Source organism: Rattus norvegicus, chromosome 1 (assembly GCF_036323735.1).
Source record: "Rattus norvegicus strain BN/NHsdMcwi chromosome 1, GRCr8, whole genome shotgun sequence".
NCBI lineage: Eukaryota > Metazoa > Chordata > Mammalia > Rodentia > Muridae > Rattus > Rattus norvegicus.
In genome coordinates this window covers 176,275,702-176,288,269 of record NC_086019.1, presented here as the reverse complement: position 1 = coordinate 176,288,269, position 12,568 = coordinate 176,275,702, and the positions used below count along the sequence as shown (strand labels likewise).

Below are 12,568 nucleotides of genomic sequence, written 5' to 3'. Positions count from 1 at the left end.
AATGAGGCCTACACTCTGTGCCTCCTTATCCACGGCCAGGTACAAGAGATGGGAGATCACTAAGGATACTATGTGTGCTAACTAGCTTGTATGTTAACAAGACACACAGGCTAGGCTCATCTGGGACAAAGGACTCTTAATCAAGAAAGTGCCTCCATAAGACTGAACCACAGACAGGTCTGTGCACATTTCCTTGACTGAGGACTGATGTAGAGGGCTCAGTTTTCTGTAGGTAGTGCCATCCCTGGCCTGGGAGTCCTGGGTGCTAAGCAACGGGATGAGCAAATCATACAAAGCAAGCCAATAGGCAGCACCCCTCCATGGCCTCTGCATCAGCTCCTGCCTTCAGGTTCCTACCTGAGTCCCTGTCCTCACTTCTCTGGATGCATACTTATAAAATCGATCACGTAAAACTCTCTCCTTGCAAAGTTGCTTTAGGCCATGGTGCTTTATCACAGCAACAGAAACTCAACTAAGACTTCAGAGAGCACTCTATGCTCAGAAGGCATAAAGGAGACTAATTATCCTTCAAGATCCCCTCCTTCCCTAGAAGCTTGACTTGACCCTCCAGCTTGCTCTGTGTTCCCACGAGTAGTTTATAGTTGGTGTATAAACAGGATAGTTTGTCTGTCTATCACCCTTGCCAGTTTGTAGACCTCTGTGGATCTTTCTGTCCTTGATATCCAATAGAATTTTTGGCACATGCTAACTGACTTTCCAGATATTAGTTGAAGGAATAACTAATAAACTGAGCTCAAGGGGGAACACATGAACAAGAGACTGAATGACTCGTGCACGCACGCACGCACGCACACACACACACACACACACACACACACCCCACTATTTAATGCACACAAGAGCACAGAAATGGAATTCAACTCTGTGACTCAAATCAACAAAAGTTTCTTGGAAGGAGATAATACATTCTGTAAGAATACAGCAGCACTAATGTGTTGAAGTCACAGCTAAGAATGAAAGCAGAAAGGCTGAAGCCAAGACACAGTAACAGAGCGCCAAACTCCCAAAGGCTAGGAACAGAAACTGTTCACAAAGCAAGCCAGAGAACACCAGGACTGGGCAAACAATTACAGAAGGAGTACATAAGAGTGCATACGCGAGCGTGCAAGTGTGCATGTAAGTGTACACACGTACCCGTGCGCATGCACTGTGTGCTTTATGCATGTGTGTATAAGTGTCCACATGTATCTTTGGAAATGTATATGCACGAATGTGTATATCTGTTTAGAGGGAGAAAGGGTAAGATTATTTTAATCAATCTGAAACCACAGTTTTTAAATCAAACGCATTTTCAGTGTGGTCTGAGACCAGGAAAACCCCTAGATCATCTGAGGAATAACAGTGTAGGTATTTCTTAAGAATTCCAAATTTACAAATGCATGAGAGTGACAACTCAGAGAGACAACTCAGGGAGACAGTTTACACAGGTGGCTTGTTTGAACAGCCACAGGCGTGGATTGATTCTGCTGGAGGAGGGGGCAGTCAGTCACCCAACTCTGTCTTCGATCTTCCAGCATATTCCCCTGGTCCCTACAGAGAGCTTGAGAATGAGTGTGGTGATTCAAGCCTCACCTCTCCAGGGTCCTGTGCTAAGGCCAGCAAAGCCAACACAAACTAAAGCAGGAGCTAACCAAAACCACAGCAGGGAGTGACTATTGTCTCTGTGACAGCACTCATTGAATACTTAGTCTGCGTGAACTTTTAATTCTACACTTAATAACTGTCCCCAGCTTCTTTTTCCTCAAAGGTAAACTATAACCACCATGATAAATAAGTGAGATGGTATAAATGAACAATCCTATAATGATAAGAATCATTATAAATCCTAAATAAACTGCATGCCTCTGTCATTAACAGGCAGTTATGGGCTGGATGTGTATACATTGGTGTGAACGCACTGGATGTGTATACACTGGTGTGAACGCACTGGATGTGAACGCACTGGTGTGAACGCACTGGATGTGTACGCACTGGTGTGAATGCACTGGATGTGTACACACTGGTGTGAACGCACTGGATGTGTATACATTGGTGTGAACGCACTGGATGTGTACACATTGGTGTGAACGCACTGGATTTGTACACATTGGTGTGAACACATCTTTTCTTTCTGGAGACTCAGCGGATAGCACTGCCACACCTGGAGTGGGCTATGCTGACCAGCCTGGCCTCAAACTCAGAGATCTGCCTGCCTCTGCCTCCTCAGTGCTGGGACTAAAGGTGTGTTCCTCCACACCTCAGTGTACACGCATCTTGACTTTGTCGGCAGGCTGCAGGATTCTCAAGCAACTGCTGAATAAATGCACTTAACAACACTTGATAATTACAGTTTAAATGTCACCTCTATATAACCGATTTTCAAAGGCAGGAACTATTTACCATTCTGTTTTGTACCCCTCATGACACCTAACACAATTCAGTAAATAACCATCCAATTTATTTAAACGTCAGATATTAATTCTTTTTTATGACTTTTAAGAAATCAAGCCAGGCTGGACTGCACTTCAAGGCCTGCTTGGGCTGTACACTGGGGGGGGGGGGGGGGGGGGGGCGCTTTGCACACAAAATTTCTCCTCATCTAACAAATTTCAAGGATTGATTCAGGCATACCCTACCTAGACTAGACCCATAGAGCAAAAGCGGTAGCTTGCTGACTTAAAAATATTCCTCATTTCCCCAAATCCCAACTGGATTCAATAACTCACCAACCCTTTCCTTCTTGACTCCAAGGCCCCCACCTCCCATCCCAGTAGGACCAGCTGAGCAGGGACCTGAGGTCTGTGCTAGTGACCCCACCCCTCCCCCAAGGCAGCTGCTTGGCCTGCGTGACTGCAACAGCATGGGTCTGAGCACCATTTTCAATTTAGGGCCAGTCTGAGTCCCGAGGCCAGGGGGCTGCTCTAAGTGTCCGGTTACTACAAAAATAACAGCAGAACAGTCAACACCCCTGCCAAGAGCAGGAGGGGAGTGTCCAGGAGGTGAGAAAGAGGAGCCCCAGAGGAAAGGCGGCAGGCCTGTGAATAGGTGTAGGAGAGAGTGAATCCTCCACCTTAAGAGAATGTCAGAATTCCTACCTGCCTTCTCCATATCTCCACTGTGGACCCCACAATTTCTAATTCCCTCAGAAGCCAGGGGAACTCTGTCTCTATGATACTTCACCATTTGGAAGGTGCTTTTGAAAACTGTTTCAGGGGCAAGCTGGAGAGGAGGTTTTCTTTCAATAGCATACATAAAAGTCAGATTGGAGTCAAAGGTTTGTACAAGGATTATCAACTCTACAAATCCCTGATGCTGCTCAGCTTTAAAGCAATGTTCTCAAAACCAAATTCCAGCACCACAAAGCTAATTAGGTCTACGGGAGGAGAGGCAGGCCTTCAAGAAAGAAAATGCTAGTAAAAAGGCATTTATTCGATGTTCTGTTCCTTTCTAAGATGAAATCAAAGTTCGCTCCCGTGCCGCTGCCCTCGTGCACACAGGTGCACAGTTGGCTTGATGTGGTCTGGCCCAGCCTGGCCATTTCAAATAAAGTGAACTTCAATCACTCCTCAGAGTCCGCACATTATTGATTCTCCATCCATCAGGCTTTCATCTCCGTTTGCTCCCCTCACGGCCTCTTTAATTGGCTCCTGGAAACTGTTTTATAAGTGGGTGGGTGTGGACCCAGCACCAAGGCTCCTCTCCTTTGGACCCGGCTGGTAACCCTAAGAGCAGGCCATCGATTGGGCGGGTTAAGTCTCCCACTGAAATCCCACAGGTGGGGAAGAAACTGGGAATACCAGGAAGGCTGAGCTCGTTCTAAAAAGCAGGAGAGACTCCCAAAGTGGGGGTGTAAGGGTGAGCAGACCAACACTCATCAGCATCTCAGACTTTTTAGAAGGAGCCCTGTGTTTTGGGTTTCGCTTTTGGGGTTTAGCTTTCTTCATATTCTCGGGGTCCTCACGAAGCTCAGGAGAGCCTCTGATTGTGTGAATAGGCAGTCGAGACTGGCCTTGAACTCCTGGTTCTTAAGTCTCTACCTTCTGAGTACTGGGATCATAAACATGCACTGCCTGGCTCTAAAATTTCTTTTTAACTTAATTTTGAGGGGGGTGGGTCCCCCAAAAACCACACTGCTTTGTAGTTGGTTTATGTTTTATATTAAAACAAAGGGATGAGTCTCTAAACAAGGAACTACTAAAAATGCTCAAAATAAGAACAATTTTTAAAGAATATTTAAGTGCAAGCAACAACAGCAGTAGACATGCAGACAGGCAGGAACAGTGGGATTTCTGGTTTTGTTGGGTTTTTTTTTTTTTCCTTTTTTTCCTTAGCTTGTAAGAAACAGCCCCTCTCCCAGTTAAATCAGTGAGGCGCTTCAGAGGGCCCATTACCAAGAATCCCATTTCACAACCCATGCCTCCATTCCCAAACCCAGGATCCCATCTACCTGCCCCAGTGGTCGTAATCAAGACACTCCATGCGGAGCTCTGCACACCATGCATATATCAACCAGCTCAAAGTTCTGTAAGAATCCTGGTGTTTACCATAAAAGCTCTCATTATTATCCCCGCTCTCTTTGCTTGGTCAGTGTGCCTGGCCACTTACAGGAGGATGAGAAAAATACACAGGCTCAACTCATCTTTCCCCAGCCGCGTCTCCCAGGGAGCCACTGATGTCTCTGCAGCACAATGCCACCGCACTGGCTGGCTAGGTTTAAAATTAGCTGAGCCCTGGAGGGCCGTGGGTAACCTTCTGACAAGGTTAGCCAGAGAGCTGAGCACGGCTCAGAGAGGGACATTAATAAGAAGCCAAGTGGGGCCTTTCAACAAGCCCATTAGGGCCTCTCGGAAGCCTGCATCTGGGAGAGCCAGGTGGCAGCATGGGGAGGCTGACCTAGGCTCTTATTTTTATCCCATCGAGTCAGCGGCTTCCTTCACAGGCTATCCACACAACCTCCGATGTGCCTCTAATAGGACAAATTCAACACATCCTTCCACAAACCGGACGGTTTGTGCTTCAGACATTTAATGGGATTTTTTTTTCCTCAAGTCTAGTATTTGAGGAATAGCTCTCACTATAAACATTCATCACATGGAGAAATGTACCAGAAAACACTAACCACACTGTACCATCAAGATATTTGGTGTGAACCATGCACTCGGCAGTTTTTGTTTTGTTTTTCTGCATTAATACTTGCTGTCACCCTGCCTTGAAGATTGGGTGTAACATCTTACGGTCAGCATTTCCGGTCAGCATGAAGACCCTTTCTCCCACTGCTGGAAAAGAAATATGCTTCAAGACCATACCTGTTTCAAGGTTTCATTCTGTATCACAGTCAGCTTTTTGTCCAAAGTTTTCTTGTTGTACCAAACATTTCCCCTAGAATCCACACAAACCCTGTACACACCTACACATCATAAGATTTCTTTGTGTAGCCCTGGCTGGCCTGGAACTCAGAGACCTGCTTGACTCTGCCTCCCTAGTGCTGGGATTAAAGGCCTACTCAGCGGTCACCGCCACCACCACCTGGCTGCCAAACATACCTAGAGTCACAGGGCAGGAACAATTGGAAATAGACTGAAGACCACTGCCCATCACCCCACAAGAAGGAACCATGTGTCTCCCACAGTTCTGACATTAAGTGCTTTCTGCATAAATAAGAACATCTCAGTTGATCAGGACATCCCTCAAGTCTAGGCACAACATTCAGTTCTTCAGCAATGGGCTAAGAGACCTCCAGCCCTTCTGATTCCTGCTCCAGACAAATCAGGTCCCCACTCATCCCTCAGCATACTTCTTTGGTACAGCAATGCTGGCTGCCTAAAACAAACATACATACATACATACATACACACACATACACACACACACACACACACACACACACACACAGCCCCACAAGGATCCTGCCCTCTCTCCAAGTGCCAACTCCCCTGCCCTACATTGAAACAGTAAAGGGTGAATAAAAGCCCAGCATACTATGGGTCCTATTATTGGGACACCCTTACAGAATGATGGATAATACTTTAAATAACCCTGTTCACAGGCACTTTTACTTAAGACTTGCTGTATAAAATCATGCTAACATACGAGCCATTTTTCATTGTTAAAGGTGCAGAGATGAGGCCTCACTCTTAACCCAGGTTAGCCTAAAACTCACCATAGCTAGGCTGACTTCAAGTTCACAGTGATTCCCTTATCTCAGCCTCCCAAGTGTTTAAAATCTTTATCGGCATCACTTTGACGTGGTTTCTTAAATTCCCTAATACTTCCTTTTTTTTTTTTTCCTTTTTCTTTTTTTCGGAGCTGGGGACTGAACCCAGAGCCTTACGGTTGCTAGGCAAGCGCTCTACCACTGAGCTAAAACTCCCCAACCCCAACCCCAATACTTCCTTTTAAGAAACAAAAATAACAATCATTAAGACACTCTCGCCAACACACCTCACCGGCAACTGTTTCTGCTCAATGCAAAACAGTCCCCTTAGACAGAAGAGTAGTAAATCTCAATGGCATGGAGAGCCCAAGGGTCTGCTTGAACCACACGGGACTTCAGGGAGCTCGCACATCTCCAACTGGCCTCTGAGCGAAACCTAGGCAAAGGCTAAGAGATGCTGGGGTTTGGGGCTGAGCAGGAGGCAGACAGAGCCCAGCCTTCTGCCAGAACCCTTCCGATCTGGACTCACCCACAGTACCACTAGAAGCAAAGCTGACTGGACACAGCCACGGGCTGGGCACACAGCTACGGGCTGGGCACACAGCTATGCATCTGGAAACAACTCTCCCGCTACTGTAGGCAAAGCCTGGTGCTTTCCCGTGGAAAGGAATAGATAATAGCATGTGGACTGAGTTTCATTTCTTTGCAATGTTTTCATCTGTCCTCTAGTGGGGATGCCAAGGCAGGAAAACCAGCCAAGGAGGGAAGAGAGACAAACAAGGGGCCTGTATAAGCAGACTTTGAAAGCAGAGAAGATGCAAACCTGGATGCAGTTCAGCCCTGCCCAGCCCGGGGGTAGGTCTCAGCCCCAACTAGAAGAAGCTCAAAGAGAGTGCTCAGCAGTCTACATTGTGAAGGAATAAACTCCGAATGCAGAACCACTGTGGAAGCGAAAAGCAAAGCTACGGCTCTGGCACCAGCCTAGCAAGATGCTAAGCGTCTCAGCTTAGTTCCTGTTGATTCGATAAAAACCAACTTGGGGAGAAAGGGACTTTATTTGGCTTGCATATTCCAAGTCATAGCACCAAGGCAAGCCAATGCAGAAACTGGAGTCAGGAACTGAAGCAGAGACCATGGTGGAATACTGTTTACTGGCTTGATCTTCATGGCTTCCTCATATAATCCAGGACCACAGAAATCACTCACACACACACACACACACACACACACACACACACACACACACACTATCCCCACCATGGGCCGAACCCTCTCACATCTATTACTAACAGACCAATCTAACGGAGACATTTTCTCAACTGAGGTTCTCTTCCCAGATGAACGTAGCTTGTATCCAGTTGGTCAAAACCTAATCAGCACCTCACGCTCACAGTGAGTTTCTGCAACCTGTACCTGAGGCATAAGGACTAAGAAGTTAATTTCTAGTATCGCACAGGATCAATATCGACCTTTGGATGCCTTACTCAGTGTGTTAGAATGCTATCAGGTCTATCATCTCAAATATGTTATCATCTCTGTCTAAAGTTCCAGTTTTGTCATTTAAATATATACATTAACCTTTTAAAAATAATTTCTTTAGCTCTGTTTACTGTACCTGTGTGCATGTGCACGCTGGGGCACACCTGAGGAGATCAGGAGGCAGCTTGTAGGGACTCTGTTCTTTCCTCTCCTACCATACCGTGGGTTCAGGGGAATGGACCTCAAGTTGTCAGGTTTGGTGACAAGTACCTACACTGTAGAGCCCTAAACAGACATTAATCTTAGCTACGGCCATAGAGCTGTGAAATAGAGGGCAGAGTCTTGGCTTCATCCCTCCCTGAACTCCGACCACCTACCTGCCGTCTCACTGTCCAGTCCTCCTGTGCTTGATGCCCAGCCTGTGGACGAATACCAACCTGCCTTCTACTCCTCTAAGTCCCAATTTCCACATTCTTGGATCCATCATGGTTTCATTATTTTGTTTATCCCCAACATTACTGTGAGGTAGAGATGTAATCTTTCTTCCCAGTATTTGAAACAACAAAATAGCTTTTAAAACATTAAATTACTGACTTCAAGTCACACCACTGATAGAGGTAAACTTGAAACTAAAGCCAAGTCCTGTTACCTTGAACCTAAGGTCTAACTGTATTATGAGGTGCTAATGCTCACATCACTGGACATAATCAATAGCTACAGGCTGTCTTAACGGGAATATATGAGAAAGACTGGGAAAGGGAAGGTTGTCAGGGGCGATCTGGTCCATCTTCTGATCCACAATGGCAGAAAGGTTCTGCAGGAGGTGTAGCCATTCTGGGAGACGTGCTGGTGGGAAACAAAGAGCCAGCAAGGCTACATATGATATGAACATACCTTAAACTAAGATTACAGGACACAGCACCTTTCAGCTCTCAAAAGGCAGGGAAGGCCAGCCAAGCACTGGGCAGATGGTCCAATCAGCACAGAGCTTGCCACACAATAGTAAGGACCTGATCCCTAGAACCTATTAATAATTTTCTAAAAAGCTGGGGACATTAATGCACACTTGTAATTCCAGTGCTGGAGAGGCAGCTGGAGCCTAGAGTTCACTGGCCAGCCAGGCTAGTCTACTGGAAAGATCAGGGACGACTGAAGGACTGACTGTCTCCCAAAGAAGAAAGTGGGTGGTACCTAAAGAAAAATACCCAAGGTTTATCTCTACTCCCCACACACATGCTCTCACATGTACACATATATGTATACACACACACACACACACACACACACACACACACACACACACACACAAATAAAACCTATTTTTAAAAGCAGCTGGAGACAAACCTGGGAAAAGGCAGCTTCAGAGCCCAGCTGATCACTAGAATGAAGATACAAGCAAAATGCACTGCCCTCTTCTGCTTTTCCACACCCTCAATGGCCAGGAAAGTCTGACACTGCCTGCCTAGGACCCTGCCTCTCAACTTTCTTCCCATACAACACCAACCTCTGTGGTGATAAACAATTAAAATCTACACTGGAAAATACACACAGAGCTCAAGTGGAAACAGATGGAGAACCCACAGCGGGCAGTGGGCGCATCTGCATCTTCACCACGAGAGAGGGGAATGAGCCATATCCAGCACACTTACGGCAGGGCCTTAAAACACATCAGCAGACTCACATGTCCACGACACAAGGTGAAGAAATCCCACTAACACTCTGAGGGTAACTGTGGAAACCCTACAAGCTACACTGACAACAGCCTCAAGAGGCTCAAATCCTGTGACCTCCTAGGAAGTTACCAAAAAGAAAACTCAACAGGAAACCAGAATGAGTGCAAAAACATGCACTAATGCACTACAACTACTGGCCCGGTGCTGCAGAAGGCAGGAGAGAAGTGACACCTGAAAGCTGTCATAGCCCTCCACACCTGTGCGATGGGGCACATGTGCACCCATACTGAAGCACAGCACACACATGTTCAAAACGAACCAATTTCTAAAAAGTATTCTGGCTGCTTCTAACGAAGGTTTGGGTAAATGTCAGATCTTGAGACAGCTGAGCGTCTGAATAGAAGAAAGCTCAGAGACCAAAGATAATTAATGGTATCTTCAATCCTTCTCTTCTACACTCACTGGTCCAAGCCCTCTGTTTTCTTCACATAAACATGCATGAAGGGCTTATCACCTACTTTATATAGCTGAAAGTCAGGAAGAGAGGCAGACACTGGTGACAGGAGGAAGATGACGAGTGTGCTGGGCAGAAATACTTCACACATGCTAGGGGTAAGAATAAGACCTGGAATAGTCATACTTGGAAAACAAGGTGATTCTGACAAATGCTACAAGAGGACCCTCAGTGAAATAAGCCAAGAACAAAAGGACCAGGACTGTAATGACCTCGCTCATCCGAGGTGCCTGGAAGAAATCAGACCATATCAGATTTGTATCACAGGCTCTAAGCATGAACTCCTGCCAATGGAGGGATCGGCATCTAACAGACGCTTGATACATTGCCGTGAGTCTGTCCATCCATCGACAGACCTGCATTTCTCCTAAAGCCTTCCTGGGCACCCAAATCCATCTGAACAGTACTGCTACAAGCTCCCACCCCACCACAGCCTTGATTGCTGCATCTAAGCATCTCCCTGTCACGACCACTGTCCAAGTTAGGTTCATTTTTGCTGTGATGAAACACCGTGACCAAAAGCAACTTGGGGAGGAAAGGGTTTATTTGGCTTACATTTCCACATCATAGTCTCTATCACTGGAGGAAATCAGGACAAGAACTAGAACAGGGCAGGAAACTGGAGACAGGAGCTGATGCAGAAGCCACATGGGATACTGCTTATCATGGCTTGTTCAGTCTGCATCCTTAGAGAAACTAGGACCATTGGTCACAATAGGCTGGGCCCTCCTGCATTAGTCATTGAATAAGAAAATTCCCCATAGCCAATCTTACGGATGCATTTTCTCACTGAGATTTCCCTTCTTTCAGATGACATCTCATGCTTTTGTAAAACCAGCCAGCACAACCACCTTCCCAGTGTCAGTTAAGGCAGCATCCTGTCTTCCTGTCCTTCCTTCTGACTCAGCTCGGAACCTCTCCTCTTTAAGCAATACTGAATCCACACAGAAATTGCTGAAGGCCAGAGAGCAGGGGTGGGCTAGGGGGCTGATCTTCAGAGCTCACACACATGGCCTCTTTCAGGGTGGTGAGTAAGGTGATTAAAGACCCAGCAAACAGACAAGAGCTTCACCCGAAACACAATGGAAGAACATCCCACCACAGAGGAAGCATTCTGTCTCCTCCATTTCCTCTGGAGGGGGGGGGGGGGCTCGCATGTGTGTGAGTTAGTTGTTTGTGAGCTAGGTGATTTCCAGAATGTCCACGTTCACAGAGGTCAGCCCCCAAGCACTCATCTGAGCCCAGGACTAAGACTCAGATGCAGTACAGGGAGCTTGACAGGTGCCGCCCTTCCAGTTCTCTAGGATACAACTGCATTTCCCTCTTTGCAAGAATGGAAGTTTAAACTGAAACTTGATCCATTGTCAGACACCTATTCTTTGGACTAAACTCAGAAAACCTGTCACAGCTGCTAAAGCACTAGTGTTGCTTACAGGTCAGCTCTGAAGGGACTGGGTGGTGATTACTTTCCTTCCTGGATTCAAGTCCTTTCCATCCCTTAAGGCTGCCATCGTACTCCATCGTCCATGGTTCCCGCCATGTCCCCACCCAAGCTATTCCAGGAACCACACCTCCAAGCTTACTTCTGGTTTATGTTTTAGGTAAGAGAAACAGAATGTCTGGATCTGCCACTGAGCAAGGTACCTCCCTTGTTTCCCCCCAACCACTAACCACATAGTTAAGATGGACGCTAAATCTGCACCAGAAAACCTGGGACCCGAGTCCACCATCCAGACTTCAGCCCAGATCGCTGAGAAGCATGGACACCTGCCAGCACATGACCCTGCTATTTCTTTCCTTGGTGCACACCCAGAGAACTCCATCCCCTCCCAGAGGTATTTGCGCTTTATTCACTAAGGTGAAGAACTGAAATCAACCTAGCTACCCATCAACAGATGAGTGGGCATGAAAACGCTGGTGCACAGAAGAAAGTAAATACTACTCAGCTCTAAAGAGAAGTGAAAATTTAAAATCGGCGGGAAATGGGTGGACTTAGAATGTGGAACGTTGAATGAGATCACACTGTCTCAGAAAACAGCATGTCCTCCCTCATAGGCAAACCTAGCCAATAATACATGTACACATGAAGAAAAAAAGAGAATAAAAACGGCCAAGTACTGGAGAGTAGGGATGGGCTGAAGGTAGGAAATCGATATGGTTATGAAAGAAAGAGAAGGCTAGGGGTTGGCCTAGCGAGCACAAGGCCCTGGGTTCGGTCCCCAACTCCGAAAAAAAGAAAAAGAAAAAAGAAAGAAAGAAAGAAAGAAAGAAAGAAAGAAAGAAAGAAAGAAAGAAAGAGAAGGCTAACTACTCTAGTTCTAATGCTGCTGCCTGGATTTTTTCTGGGCTTGGTCATGGATAAGTACATAAACATATTGATAAAGTATAAGGTCCTATGTAAAAACCCGAGGCTTCAGAACCACTATTCCAACTGAGATGTGCAGACTTTGGGTCCTGATAATTTTGGTATGTGATTGGGGGGCGGGGCCTTCTTAAATAATAAGGTTTCAGTCAAAAAAATCACACATTGGTTGTCCTCGTATAAGACTAAATCACCCAGCAGGCACACAGCCAGATTCGGGTCACACTAGGTGCTATGTGTAGATAATCACAGGCTGCTCCTTCACAGGCCTCACCATGAAGTGCTAGAGGCACAGCAGCAGGGAATATTAAGGCGCCCTGGCCACAGTAATGGTGGAGGGGGGCAGGAATGGAGAAAGCAGGAGAGGCGGGGGCGGGGGGTGCATG

The 12,568-nt window shown here is 46.5% G+C and overlaps 1 protein-coding gene across 5 annotated transcripts in view; it reads right to left on the bottom strand.

Moving 5' to 3' along the window:
* Window positions 1-12,568, bottom strand: part of Tead1 (TEA domain transcription factor 1) — a 217,948-nt gene that overhangs the window by 156,853 nt on the left and 48,527 nt on the right. The window contains exon 1 of one of the 5 annotated variants that reach the window (XM_063267476.1): window positions 4,606-4,884. The exons of 3 other annotated variants lie outside the window; for them this stretch is intronic. Coding sequence is in view for 1 of the 2 variants with exons in the window: in XM_063267458.1 (XP_063123528.1) it covers window positions 4,545-4,559 (15 nt within the window). In the remaining variant the exon portion in view is untranslated. Of the gene's footprint in view, window positions 1-4,544; window positions 4,885-12,568 lie in introns of those variants that run through there. One more of the 5 variants, XM_063267458.1, reaches the window with a different exon arrangement.